Raw genomic sequence first — 15,279 nt, 5'->3', positions numbered from 1 at the left:
TCACATGAAAGAGATAAAGGCTTATGAAAATTCAAAGAGTTAGATCAAGTCATCTCCCAACAAGGTAATTCCATGTACAAAGGAAGGGAGAAGAGCGTTGCTGTGAAGTCCAGCGTATGCAGCCTGCTCATCAGCAGCTTGCACAAATGGTGCTCCAGATGTATATCTGTTCAAGTCAGCCCAAGGCAACAATTTTGATCAATTCTAATGTGATAAAATGCTGCAGGGAAAGTGTGCAGAAACGTGTTTACGTCAGCCTTTAATTAAACTGTTGTTCACTTCCAAAGAACCTTAGGAAACACTAATGAGACATGAGTTTCAGCAATTTCCTCATCAAAGCAAAGAACCCCTCTCTCAATCTGAAGCAGCCTGTCATCCAACTAGCTCCCCGGATAAATGTCACATGGCACACCAATCGGCGAGCCACCTGTTAACAGAACTTTGCTGGAGTCAACTGGTGATCCGGGGCAAGTTCAAACATCCATCTGTCTGCTTTGGACACTTGCTCAGTTTTCAGATACAGCTCAGCAAGGTGTTAACTTTTCTATAATGCTGGTGCTGCAGCAGTGTGAAGAGATGACTAAGTAGAAATAGAGAATAAATAACATTAAATCTATTTAATCTAATTTATTCTCTAACACTTCTTATTCATATCTTTATATCATAGTTTAATTTAGCTAATCTTTCTTTGCAAGGTACACTCCTGTGGACAGCAACCTGTTAGAAACGTTTAGAACTCAGTTTTAGCATTGCCTTGAGAAATCCAGATAAGAACATCTTCATATTATTGTTTGTGTACTTTACAGTGAAAGATATGAACTCAATAGCATTATTTTAAAAAACAGCAAACTTCATGCAGCTAGCAGGAGCCAGGGACTTTTGAAAATCTCAGGAGAGTTTAAATACAGAGGACGGGGGTGCACAGGAGCCAACCGGCTAGCTCAGTCTCCGACTCCCAGACGTGGAAAGACAGCAAACCTGAAGGAGTGTGGGCAGCCCCATCCCCCAATCTTGCCACATGAGCACCTTCACATTTCCCCATCCACATCACCACCACCACCACCACCCACCCACACACCCACACACCCCACCCTATTTTCCAGGCACCATCTTACAATCCTTGCAGCCCATTCAAGATTCCTCCCCCTGTTGATTACGGGGAAGGGACATTTGCAGGAGATACTGCTAGTGTCGGATTGTGATCTCAGAATGCATCCCTTCTACACTCCATTGGACATGAGTCTCCACTGCTTGCACCTTGAGTCAAGTACACCTCTGCAAAATGGGTGTAAAATCTTACCAGATCAGAATGGTCGTGTTTCACATCCACTTTGCACAGCTGTAAATGGCTACAAAAAGTGTAAGTCAATGAAGAATCACACCCATTGAGTTCAGTGGAATTACTTCTGATTTACACCAGCGTAAGAGAGCAGAATCAGGCTCCCAGCTTCTTTATAGGTTGGGTGAAATGACTACAAGCCTGATTTTCAGAAATGCTGAGCTCCTACTGACATAAACTGGATATGAAGGAGCTCAAAAATTCTGAATATCAATTTTGAATTAAGCAGAGAACACAAAAAAATTGTTACCATAGCATCTCACGAGTATAAAAGTTCACTTCAAACATAAAAGATTAAAGTGGCTTCTTTCTCGCTATTTTTTTTTTTAAGACAAACAACTCCAAATAACTTGATGCCTTGCTGGGATAGGTGTAGCAACTTTTTGAGTGTCAGCCAAACATATGATCTTCCAAGGGGATTTTGGAGATCTATAGATGAAGTTAAGATAGATGAATTTTGCACAATGGTTGTGGACTGCTTTGTGTTGGAAAAGCAGCCTGGCTGGAAGTTTGAACAGAGCTACTCTGCTGAAATTTTAAAAATTGGTGCCAGATCTGTTTTTGCTTCTCTGTCCATCTTAGCATAGATAGAAACTCTGAGCACATGTATAACTAAATGTAGACTAGGATAACATATCTTTAATATGCACACACTCATTACCCTCCCATCAAGGAATTAACCCACTTTCTCAGTCCAAATGCTTCTCATCAAATTAGAAGCGAGGGCCTTGGCTGAAATGGGCTTGTGGGTCAAGCCCAATGTTCTGACATCATCTCCCTCTCTTTGGTAACTGAATACATTTCACCCTGTAGAAATGTTTTCTAATCAATTTCAATTTTTTTTCAATTTCTGTAGGGTGAAATGTATTCAAATACCAAAAAGAAGGAGATAATGTAACACTGGGTTTGATCTAAAGCCCATTGCAGCCAATGGGAATCTTTTAGATAGGAGAGACAAATTACTCTTCCATTTCCCACTCACGTGCAAAGTCCCATAGTTCTGAATCTCATTATCAATCTGTTGTGCTTTCCAGTCTCCATATTTTTTTCTTTCAATATTTGTATGTATAAGCGATTGTCAAATAAACCAGTACTTTGGTTTTTAGCTTCTGCACCATATATCCCTGCCCTGCCCTGCCTGGAAGATCTGCTCTTGTAAGGAGATACAGTTATCAACATTTTACAAAAATCCTACTCTGACGGGTAGTATATTTTGAGGCTTCTCAACCATGACAATGTCTCCATTAATCAAAAAGCAGGGGGGAAAGTAAAAATAAAATATTTTATCTGAATGAGGTGAGCATGAAGGAAGGACTGAAGGAATGTGATATTTTACAGAGAATTTCAGTGCTGCTGCACACAGGGTTTGCTCCAGTGCTCATATAAACGGTATGTTTAAAGCTGTATCTATAATCCCTCATATTGCCCCAATACATCAAACTAGCACAAAATGCCATGGTATGAACAAGTATAGATGGATTTTTACTATTGTGGGTGGTCAATCACAAAGAAAAAATGACCTAAATATCCTCTGATTACAACAGTTTAATCTAATTTTTACTTGTAAAGTAATGCAGTATAGTTCCTGACATTTTGCATAAATATGTACATTAACATTTGAAATGTATAATTGATTGTATTATTAAATATGTGTCAGTGCACCCAGAGACTTGGATAAGCATCTTTTAAAATTATTATTTAAATCTATTTTTTTTAATTTGGTTGAATTAGGACAAATGTTGTTTATTGTACAGGAAGAGGAAGACAAGGAAGAAATTGTTCTCATTTTAAGTGTGGAGGAATAATATGAATAAAATCATATATGTATCCCAACGTTATTTTTAAAAATCCTTAAGACTATGACAGGACATACGTACTTAATCCCATAACAGTTGTTTGATGGTGTCATGTGACTTGTAAGTAATTAGCTGCCATACTGAAAAAAGGATCTTTTTGTTTACATTTACATTTATTCCCCACTAAGATTACTTTGAAAGCATGGCAAACTGCTGCAAGAACAGTGTGTGATAATTCTGTATCTATTTCCTACAAATCTCCCTTCCTGAAGACTAGCACTCTGTTTTATCATCAGAAAGCAATAGCAAACTTAATGTTAATGGGGTGGAATTACTTACTGTCACATTATAATTTAATTTATGATTTTGACTCATGAACAAGGTGTCAGGTGGGAAACAAAGTCATTGTTCTACATACAGGGTATTTTACTATTATATCATTCCTTAGAGCAGTAATGTTAATCTCACTTTAAAAAAAAGGATACTAATCCCAAGCCCACAAATATTTATCATGTTGTCGTTACATAAAAATCTCTCTATAAAACAGTTCTGCCAGTATGCTGAAACCTCTCTGAAGCTCAAACTACCCTAGAACACCTTATTAAAACATAAAACCCCCTCACATTATGAGAATGTATCTTATAGAAAGGGGGACTAGATATACAGGGCAATTTTTTTCTTTTTTCTTTACTCTTCAGAAACATACTTGTCTATTCCATCATCCATCAATCATCCTTTAAGTGATTTTATTCCAATGGACAGGCAATGATAAAAAGCATCCTGGGAGGCTGTGGGAAAATCTAATTAAAAGACCCAAACAAATTGTACAGGACTTTGAGTATATTTTAGTCATTTATTAAATAATGGTATAGGTAAATCACTAACATTCATCATGACTCCAGGGAAAAGCTCTTGGCCACAGCATCTTATTAGTGCTAAGAATCCAAGGAACTTGGCCTATAAAATAAAATCAATATTGTAACCTTAACTGTAAGAGTCAGAAAGACACTGGATGATTTCTAATTTAACAAGATTACAGATGAGTTTTGAGATAAGACAATTTGGGGGAAAGCTATTCATTTAGAAATATTCATGCCAAGACGTCTCAAGGTTTTTACTCTTAATATTATTATAATCCATATTTGTAGCAGTTTAGGATTATTTAACAGATGTGGTACATTGGAGGATTTATGGGAAAATCTGAGAAGTGGTTTGAAATGCCAATGAAATAAAATCATTAGAGTTAGGTTGAACAAAATTACAATTTGACAGCATGATGGTTAGCATGATGGTTAGAAAACAGCGACAAATGTAAGGAGATTGTTGGCCCCTTACTGAAAGTTAGTAGGGGATTTTGGTTGGCCTTCTCCCAGTACCAAAAGAAACGGGAAGGGTGGATGAGAAATCAAGATCCTGAGACTGACAGTCCCCAGGGTTAATGGGGAGGGGCCAACGCTCTAGGGCAGCCCAATTGACAGGGCAAGCAGGCCAAAGAGGGATTCAGGAGCCTTGGGTCCAGTCCTCTGCTGGAGCTGCCTGAGCCAGAGCAGGCTGAGCTAAGGAGAGAGCAGCAGCTTGAGCTGAACTGGGAGCAGAGCAGCAGCAGCCAGAGCCAGAGAGACCAGAGGAGCAACCCAGAGAGCAGAGCTGAGCTGGAGACAGAGCAGCGGCAGCCAGAGGCAGCCTGGAGCTGGGAGCTGGAGCAGTGTGGAGCCAAGTGTGGTGAGCAGATGGGAAGAGTGTGGGAGGACCCTGGACACTGAGGGCTCAGCACAGGGAGACGCTCCCAGACAAGAGGTCTTGCAGGCCGGACTTGGCGGGGTATTGTAACCTCAATGTGAGGGCCAACACTGGGAAGAAAGGTCCTGCCACCTGGAGGTGAGTGGCTACCACCAGAGCAAGTATCTGACCCCTGGTATCACTGCTGCACAGCCAGGGCCTGGGAAGGAGGCCTGGGATGTGTAAGGAACAGACTGTTAACTTTCCTTGCAGTCCAGAGATGACTGGTTGTAGTGTCCACACGCCCACACAGTGGGGTTAGTTGTTCCTTTAACATTTCCCATTTTTTCCTTAATTTTAATTAGCTGTTGTTTAATCAATTGTATTTGCTTTTAACTTTATGTAATGATCAGTGGGTCAGGGAAACGGCCAGTGCGGAGAGAGCACCCCTGAGTGGGGACAGGCTAGCCCCTGCCTAAGTGACCACAACAAGACAGTGGGTCGAGCCTCACAGGGATCCTGGGCCCAGCCTTGTCGGGGTTATGAGGACTCTGCCACACTGGAGAGTGGAAGGGGAGCCCTCGAGGTCAGGCAGGCCACCGGGTGAAGAGAGTTGGAGCGAGGACTCAGATCCTTTCGCTAGCCAATTCCACCAGTGTAGTGAATAAATCAGGAACATTCCCCACAATCACAGGGCCATTTCCTCACTTACACAAAGAATGAAAGTCATCTGTTCTGTGGAGTAAGCTAAGTGCAAACAAGTATAACTCAGATTTGGTTACTAAATGTAAAAAAAGTAGCCAAGTCAGGCATAAAATATATTTGGACTGAGCCTATACTTCCCCCTCCCACAGGTGTACCATTAATGAAGTAAGAAGAACATGCTATTCAGGAAAATATGAGACTTTTCAGGGGAGGAGGAGGAGAGGGGGCTGAATGCCAATTCTTACAGAAGCTGAAGGTATTCCACATCTCATAGGATCAGGGAGTTGTACCACTGACTTCAGTGGGACTAGACTTTCGCCCTTACCTGCTGAAACCCATTTGCATCTGCTGAAAATCTGACACTTCTGAGCGAACCCTATTACTTTATTCTGCTCACAGGTGAGTTTAAAGTTAGCATACAAATAAACTATAGCATGTTCTCACCTGACTATGGATCATATACTATGCTTGATGAATATGTGGAACTCTCATTGATGTTAATATGACACTATGTTCTTATACGATTCATTATATTTTAATTTGTAATTGTCTTTTCAAAGTAACAAGTCTTTGAGAATTGCTTAACCTGTCCTGCTGAGCCCAACTATCAAAACTCAAAAGGTAAGAAGCACTTTTCACTCTAATTAAACTATTGCTGAACCTACTGCTAGCAACTGCAATTATGTTTACAAGAGACATTCCTTATAAAACTTACACTAAGGAAGCCCGAAGCAAATCAAATCCCAACTTACTTTAATACTGGATTAAATGCCATACAAGGAATGTTGATATTGAAAAATTAGGCATATTGCTTGGATATTAAACATTATCTATTTCTGCTTTTTAAGCCCATAGAGAAGTAGGTCAGAAACTGGTTTATAGTTTCTCGCACAAAACTTCTATGCCAGTGCTATTATCACCATGATGCCAGTTTTCAGCATGATGGCTGCCAACACACTCAGAAAGGTCAACTGCAATTAAGAACTTTGATTTAAAATACATTTCAAAGCTTATTCATGATGAAAAGGACTTCTTACCTTAAGACTGTTGAGGTTAAGGAAATGAATAGTGTTCTTTCAGTGTCAGTATCTGACTTTGTTGCACACAATATGCTTAAAATCACAGAAAATCAAGATATATGCATAAGAAATACATACATTTATTAAAGAGCACTTTGAGCTATTAAAAAGGAAATACAAAACTGGATCTAAACAAAATTCACTAGCAGGATATAAATCAGCATAAAAACATTCCTTGACATACAAAGATTTTAGGAATTTAGACTGAACTGAAGACACAGAAACATTTAACAGATATTCATCAAGGTTAACCTTATAAGATGAATGCATCTGTCAGATGGAGACTATGTATTTCTAAAGCATATGCTTTATCCTTCTGTAGGTGCACCAGGAGTTGGAAGTATTCTTGAACTCTGTCCAATATAGGCCACCAAGCAACCTAGGTGATCTGTTATAGTTCTCAGTTCCTGGACAGCATTAATTACTTCCTCTTTCAATTCCCTTACTTCAGAAATTAAAATGTCAATTTTAGATAGTCCATGAGAAGAGGGCCCAAGAAGGAAAGTGCCATCAGGAAGGGGCCCAATAGGGAAGGAGTGTCCAGTGGATGGGGAAAAAGCAAGAGGGGACAAGTGTCCAGAAGAGAGATATCCAACAAAGGGGGCCTGGGCCTGAGAAGAGGAGCATCCAAGAGCTGCTGGGCAGTCAACCGGTGAAGAGAGTCCAGCTGTTTCTGTTTTAATGGTATGTTGGCATCTTGATTCTTGACTGTTGGTGGATGTGGGTGAAGTGTGAGAGAGTGAACATGATGAAGAAACTGTAAAATTAAAATTTATTTCATTGTACATTGACTTTCAGTATTTTTGAACATCTGACTTCTGCAGAATTCCACATACATCTCTAATTGCATTGCTTAGTTATGATATGTATAATTTATAAATGTAGGTTATATATATTTACTTTAAACAATGTTGTAATACTATGATAAAAAGAGATTTAAAGTATGACTTTAATTGTTTTTTTGCTATTCTATTAATATAGTTTACTTTCACAATGTAGTCATACATGTATATATAATGTACTCTTCTTAAGTTATTCCTGTCTGATTTCATTTTAAAAAAATACTCAGTTACTTACCAGACAATGAATCAAGGGTTTCTCCACCAGTTCTTTGTTTATCTTAAAAAAAGAAAAATGAACTGGGGTCTTCTTAAGCCATGCCACTTCCCCTGTATAACGACGGGTGACAGCCTGTTTGTCATGTTTTTAAAAATTCTCTTTTCCAAATGTAAGGGGAGTTTTCCAAATACAATTTTATTTGTTAAGAATTTCACAAAAATTTGCTATTGCATTTATGCATCAATTTCACTGAAATTTTATTCCTGCATCACAGAAAACTGGAGTTTTGTCTTAACGCAAACAGACATTCAGAGTTCATCAAGGTTAGCCAGACAGAAAATGAATAATTGTTAGATTTTATAGTGTGCAGCCATGTTATTTTAAAACAAATATACATTTCCGATTGGTAGATGTGCACTTAGGCTTGATTCAAAGTCCACTAAAGTCAATGAGAGACAATCAAGTGATGAGTAGTAATTTGCAAAAGTTCATATCTAATATGGACTTGGTATTTCACATACCTGAAAGGTTATATTTCAAAAGGTAATATGAAAAATAGTTAGGTCTTGTAAAGGAGTCTTAATCCATATATCTCTAATATTTCATACAGGAAAGTGAGTATTATTATAATCTTATAGATGGAGAAACCGAGGCATAGAACACTTACGTGACTTTCCCAAGGTCACACAACAGAAATAGAACTTTGAGCTCCTTAACTTCAATACAGGGTCTGATACATTGGACTATGTTACTTCTTAATGGATAACAACTTACGCTTCTTATGACTGATGACCTCATATTAGAAAAGATCTTTGCAGTCACAACTGCATCCCAATTATTTTGGAAATCTACTGTAGCATTTCAAAGTGTTGTATTTGTTTTGGTAAGATCACATGAAGAGTACTGTACCTCATATTTTGTATGTCAAACCAAATGTAACACTAATTATATGATCTTCCTACAATAGTTAACTGTACAGTATGTATTTTTTCAAAAGAAGACAAAGCTGTCGGGTCCATAAAAATAATTAAGAAATCATTTCCTTTTTTAAAGGAAATTTTTCAGAATCTGTTCCCCATACTCCTGTGGTAGGACATATTTCTCTAGCATTCCCAAACATTCCTAAGACAACTGAAGTAAACCACCAAGACAGCACAATGATTGCACAATGAGAAATAATGATAGGCTCGCTCTCTTTCATAAATGTTTATAATCTGGCTTCATCAAATATAAAAAGGAAACTAATTTTGAAATCTAACTTTGGTTAAAGAAAATGACTACATTTTTGCACAACAGATCCACAGTCTCTATTTACATTTTGGAGCAATTGTCTGATGGCAAGGAAAGAGCTATGTTTAGAACAATGGCATGTACAATAATGCTTTCAACGTAAAAAATTAAATATGAAATGACTGGCTATTGTTTTGAACAACCCAGAGCCTCTTTGATTTGATTTTTGTTTGTTTGTTTTGGTTTAGCTTACTTATTTCTGTTCTTCCTTATATTTCCCTACATTTCACTCTTTTGGAATACTCTTGAAAATACAAACATCTTTAATATCATATCAAAGTCTCTTCAGAAATAGTGTGAGGAAAGGAGTTGATAATAGTAGTTTGCTTATACAGAAAGCTCAGTAACTGTAAAAGCAGAAGCGTTGGTGTTTTACTGATAACAAGTGCAGTGTGGGATGATGAGTTTGGTAGTAGTTTGGTGAAATCTTACTTTTTTACTTTTTTCCCCCCTCACAGTTTCACAGCCAGTACACATCCTAACCAAGCTGTAAATTGTCGTATTCCTCTCCCACTTCATGATGCATGCTTACACGTTATAGAACTTGGGCAAAGAGTGAGGATTATAATGGAGTCATTTGCATTGTGGCCTTTGTCCATGTCCAACTGCCTCATAGTATGCATCTTGCATGGAGAATTAGAAAAAGTAATCCAAACTTCTGCACACCAAACATGACTGACAACACACTAAGTGTTCACACACTGTGTATTTATATGGTACACACTTCAAAGGGAGTTGGGCAGCTCACTCCCCTTAACACTTTGAATAAAATACTTAAGCTAGGAACTCCAAACTTGGTTCAGCACTAAGGTTTTGTCACCACTGCCACCTCCAAACCCTTAGTGTTATCACCTTGTGGCTGCTCTGCAAACAGTAACACAGCAAGATAGAAATATTTTATGTTAAAGAGATCGACCACCTCAGTTTCTGGAATCCACTATTGTCTTGGAGGAGGGCTTAAAGAAGATCACTGCTGGCTTAACTGCTTCCCACAGGAAGCTTCAAACACTGAAAATATCTCATAACTAAGTACACAGAAAATTGGGTCCATTTCAGGACACAAGTTATAGAATTGAGTTCATGAAGTTTGAAATAGAGTAGGTGAAACCTCCTTTAAAGTGAAGTCAATAAGGCTGTGATCTAAATTTTACCTCTGAGTGTTTCTACTTTTGATCTTGTAGAAAAAGTTAAAATTACATTAAAATGAAAGAAAGGCTACTTACCTGCATATGTAGTACCTCTGCATATTCACACTTGTAGGATGTGGACACTTCATAAATTTAGGATGATTCACCTTTCTGGTGCTGATGAGCTTCAGGAACCTTCTAGAAAAGCCGTGCCTGTTGGGACTGTCTGAGCATCCCCTAATGACACTGGATGTTCAAAGCTGTTTAAAAAGTGCCATGTGATTCTCCAACTTCCTTGTTTTTTTCCACTAAACCCCAGAATCTTATGAGAATAGAATTCCTTGGAAGACAGGAAAGAGTTCCTTCTTCCTTTATAATGGCACTGAGTCCCCTGGCACAGAACCCTCTTGAGCTCTGTCTCCTCTTTCCTCTGCCTTTGAGCATAAAGGTGAGTAGAATCACCACAAATGCCAGGCCCTGAGTGGACCTCCACGTTTGGTACTGATAGGTGAGAGGCTTGGAATGAGGACCTCAGGAGCACTGAGCAATCTGCACTGGCCACAAACGCCAGTTCCTGCTGGGAGCAGTTGCCATCAGAGGCGGTAGCACTCACCAACTTACGTTACGTCTACACAGCAAAGAAAAAACCCGCAGCTGGCCAGTGCCAGCCAACTCGGGCTCACAGGGCTCGGCCTGTGGGGCTGTTTTGTTGCTGTGTAGACTGCCAGGCTCGGCCTGCAGTGGGACCGTTTCACCCTGCAGGGTCCTAGAGCTCAGGCTCCAGCCCGAGCCTGGAAGCCTACCAAACAATGAAATAGCCCCGCAGCCCAAGCCAGGGTTGGCTGGCACAGGCCAGCTGTGGGTTTTTCTTTACTGTGCAGACATACCCTTAGATAAGAGACAAAGTCTTCTCAGTTCTAGGATAGCCTTAGAACCCCTGACCTGAAGCCAAACACAGGCCAGGCACAAGAGGCTTATGCTTCCCCACTTTAGAGGGCTTCAAAACAGAGGCTCACTTTGCCGCAGAGGACTACATTCTTCAAGTGCGAATATGCAGGGCTACTTTGAAGAGGAATACTAGAGCATTTTCCTTAGTTATGTGGTCAATTTATGTATAGAATGAAAAAAAGATGTGCAGGATACACAAATGTCTCTCAGAAACAGTGGTAACAAAAGGCAGTCATGGCAAAACAGAAGTAACAATGACCTACTCTGTCCATGCCCAGGAATGAGGGCCTGTCCTCAAGACAGATCAGAGGTCTGTCTCATAAGGCCTCTGTCAAAGGAAATCCCAAAATGTGCCAGTCCTTTTGGCAAAAATCAATCCCATGAATGGTTCTCCATGAGGAAATGAGAATACAGCTCTGAAAAGGCAAAGTGGCATGAGATATACTGTTCAAGCCCAATCTTTCTTTTTGAGGGTCCTTGGGGTTGGATTAGGTACAGTACCATGGAACTGAAACTTGAGACAGTCCAGGAATCTAACTGCACAAAAGTATAGAAATGAAGTAAATGTTCTTTGTGAAACTACCCAAAACAGTCTTAACAACAGTAAAACTACTAATGCTACTAAAAACTCTAACTAATAATACAGGGAAGTCTAGTCAAAAAATCAAACCAAAATTCTATGCACAGAGCAAAGGTCTCTACATCTGCAGTTACCTGTGGAAAGAAAGGAACTGAGGGGGTTGGAGACTATATAGGTCAAATCCAAAATCTGGTGCTGCAGAGTAGAGGCTTATGCAGTCCCAACAGGCACTGCATTTCTAGAAAGTTCTTGAGGCTCACTTTGCCGCAGAGGACTGCATTCTTCAAGTGGGAATATACAGGGCTACTTTGAAGAGAAACAGACCATTTTCCCTAGTCATGTGGTCAATTTATGTATAGAATGAAAAAAGGACATGCAGGATACAATAATGTCTCTCAAATACAGTGGTGACAAAAGGCAGTCATGGTAAAGCAGCAGTAACAAAATAAAGCTACTAACATAGGGCTGTGCGTCCTTTTTGAGACTACAAAACTAGTCTATTGCCCTTGCTGTCATCAGTCTGGGTACGCAAAGTCACAGGTTAAATACATACATTGCCTATGTGTTCATTTTTTTAAAATTCAGCGGTAAATGCTGAAAATAAAAAAACACCCTACACTAATGACTGGAGGGGCAGGGGAGGGAATAGCAACAAAACCAAAACAGAACACGGAAAAAAACCAAAACATTGCTCTCTAGAAACCCATCTGAAAAAGAGAAATCAACCCCTAACTAACAACAAGCAGAAAATATGACACTCAAAGATGAGAACAATAGAAGAATTCCTCCCATCCCAATGGCAGACAATAAAAATACAGTTTAAAAAGAATTAAATGGGGCAGGGAGGGACAATTAAAATAAAGAGAGACAACAAAAAAATGCAAAGGGGAAATGCAACTAAATTAATTACTTAACATGCACCACCACCACCACAATACCTCCACCCACCCAGGAAAAATTCTAAATGCAAAAAAACCCATCCCAAAATAAAAATAAATAAATAAATAAAAGCACACCAAACAGCCAGTCAGAAATGGAGAGGTTGGAATTGACTGATGAGCAAAGGACTGAGGTAGCAGGAGCTAAATAATAGGAGTGGGAGCTAACGAAGGAATTACATGTCTGGCTTTTTATTCTGACTTTACAAGCTGTGCTACATAGTGCATGGATGTGTCTGAAGAACTGCACGGGGCTGACAAGCACCAAGCACAGAATCCTTTGAACAATATGATGATTAAAACATCTACAATGTATATACTGGGAATATCATAACACATTACAGGTGTGAGGGAATTCTATCTTGGCATTAATGCGAAGACCAAGGGTGACAACAGTTAAATGTTAAATTCACTCCATGGTCAGTTATTTCCCTCTCTAACAAAATACTGTAATTGGGATCTAGTACCCTGACAAAATATTGCAACACACGTCAGAATACAGACAAAGACACCAATGCTACATCAGGATTCGTTAACATAGACCCTGAGCTCAAACAGAATTCCATAGAAGATAATGGGACTGTGCCCAGGTACAAGGGTCTTCCTTAATGCAGAATCCCAGTGCAGAAACTGAGCCTTAGTAACTTAATATTGGCTCAACCAAAGTGTGGCGACACTTCAGTTTTACTCAGCTAAAAACTAAAGATAATGTTCAAATCCTGTTGGAATGGAGTTATTATCTTTCATAGAGTGTACATAATATCAATTAGGTTTTCAAAGAATACTTCTTGTGTAATAAATGTTTTAATAACAATAATACAATTGACTATGTGGAAAAATGATGATTATGAGATTGTTCATGCTACTTGAATTAGGTTTTTTTTTTAAAAGATACATTTGTTTAGAAACACTCAAAAAATTGTTGTGAAGAACAGCTAAGATTTATTCCCTCCCCCTTTTTAAGTGTCATTGCATTGCAATTATGCAAATGAAGAGTGGAAAATCTATATTTCTGATGTATGTTTGAACACTTTGGCATAAAATGGTCCTCATGCTACTCACCTTGATCTCTTTCATGCCATGTCCGACTCCCAGCAGCTGGTGAATTTGGAGAGGGGTAAAAGTCTCCGGTTGGGCTTGGTTCCATATTTTCATCTATGGAGATAGTTTTGGGTCTCTTGCTGTTGAAAGAACAAAGGTGTTGGTATTAAGACTTATGTGCAGTTAGCATTGGTACAGCAGAGGCTATAAGGATTTAAACAAATTTTTCAACACAGAGAGCAATTAAAAGAAAAACCATGAAAACAAATGTTAAGCCTGACCCCTAACGTAGGTCATTGTATGTATGCATTGTATATAAATATTTACATTATATAGTTGTCATGTGTGCATAATACACAAAAAACCCGCTGTGGGGAGAATTTTCAATCTCTGCACGTTCTAAGTCTGGCGGCATTTAAGACCATGGCCAAACGTCCAAAACCTGCAACCTGCTGTAAAAGGGTAATGTCACTAAAATGTTACATTCTCTGTATAATTCATTTCAGGCAAAGAAAAGCAATGGAGGAGTGTTTCTGCACCCCTGATAAGGTCAGCCAGGTAAGACTTCAATAGCTCAGAATATGCTAGTAGAAAGAAAGCTTACTTTACCCACTCCACCAGATCAGAGTACCAAGTTACTTTTCAAAGAGGCCTGCCCTGAAACACAGTCTTTTCATTTTTGGTTAGTTTAATTTAAAATGAAAGGTCTGCATTTCAAACTCCATCATTCAAAGAAATTCACTTCACTTCAATCTAGTAGGAGAAAGGCAAGTTTCCTCTTATCAACGCCTTCTGAAACTTCTCAGAATAAGCAAATTTCCAAAGGAAGATGGGGAGCCAAGCATGAAGCTTTAACCATATTTTGACAATACCATGAAATAATTATGACAATACCATGAGGATGAATTTATATTTGATTTAAAAGGTGAACTGTAAGGCTGAAAAGATAATGGAGTTAAATCCAGAAATGTACACTAAGACCCCACAATAACCAGACTGAGACATTGTTAATAATAACCTTGTTAGTAATTATTTCAAAAACTGTGATGCTCTCTGCCCCTCCTAAGACCATGTGAATGGTGCTTCACAGAGTCAGAATCCATAGAGGTGGAGAGGAGTAGGCCAGAGTTGGCTGAAGCAGGGATTCAGTGGTCCCATTTATCATCCCTTGACTAGCCTCACAGAAATTTCCCAGGAAAGATAATACAACTCTTGCCTATATCACGTTCCACCAATTCTGCTTCTGCACTAGGGAACTCCCTCCACTTAAGAGGAGGTTCTGGGGGAAGCCACAGCCAAAACCAAGCCTGGCCCCCTCCAGAGCAGGGATCGGCAACCTTTGGCACGTGGCCCATCAGGGAAATCCGCTGGCAGGCTGGGACGGTTTGTTTGCCTGCAAAATCTGCAGGTTTGGCCCATCGCAGCTCCCACTGGCTGCGGTTTGCCATTCCAGGCCAATGGGGGCTGCGGGAAGCAGCGTGCGCTGAGGGATGTGGCCATGTGCCAAAGGTTGCCGATCCCTGCTCTAGAGTCCTGTGAAGGGTGGGGACCTATCCCATGGCCTAGTCCACTGGAGACAATCCTTCTCCTGTCATAACAACCTGGGGAGAACTCCAAGAGGAAACACTCAAATAGTTATAATTAACCTTTGTGTGCTC

At 39.5% G+C, this 15,279-nt stretch overlaps 1 protein-coding gene across 8 annotated transcripts in view; it reads right to left on the bottom strand.

Annotated features, from left to right (window-relative positions):
- The window catches only part of NFIB (nuclear factor I B), a 221,200-nt gene that overhangs the window by 54,097 nt on the left and 151,824 nt on the right, over positions 1 to 15,279 (bottom strand). For 7 of the 8 annotated variants that reach the window (XM_039543436.1, XM_039543434.1, XM_039543437.1 and 4 more), the window contains one exon: positions 13,643 to 13,761. In XM_039543436.1, the coding sequence (XP_039399370.1) occupies positions 13,643 to 13,761 (119 nt within the window). Of the gene's footprint in view, positions 1 to 4,020; positions 4,093 to 13,642; positions 13,762 to 15,279 lie in introns of all 8 variants that reach the window. The other variant, XM_039543442.1, reaches the window with a different exon arrangement.

This window comes from Mauremys reevesii, linkage group 6 (assembly GCF_016161935.1).
Source record: "Mauremys reevesii isolate NIE-2019 linkage group 6, ASM1616193v1, whole genome shotgun sequence".
Taxonomy (NCBI): domain Eukaryota; kingdom Metazoa; phylum Chordata; order Testudines; family Geoemydidae; genus Mauremys; species Mauremys reevesii.
Note: the sequence above shows the minus strand (reverse complement) of the source record. Positions and strands in the feature narration are given on the sequence as shown.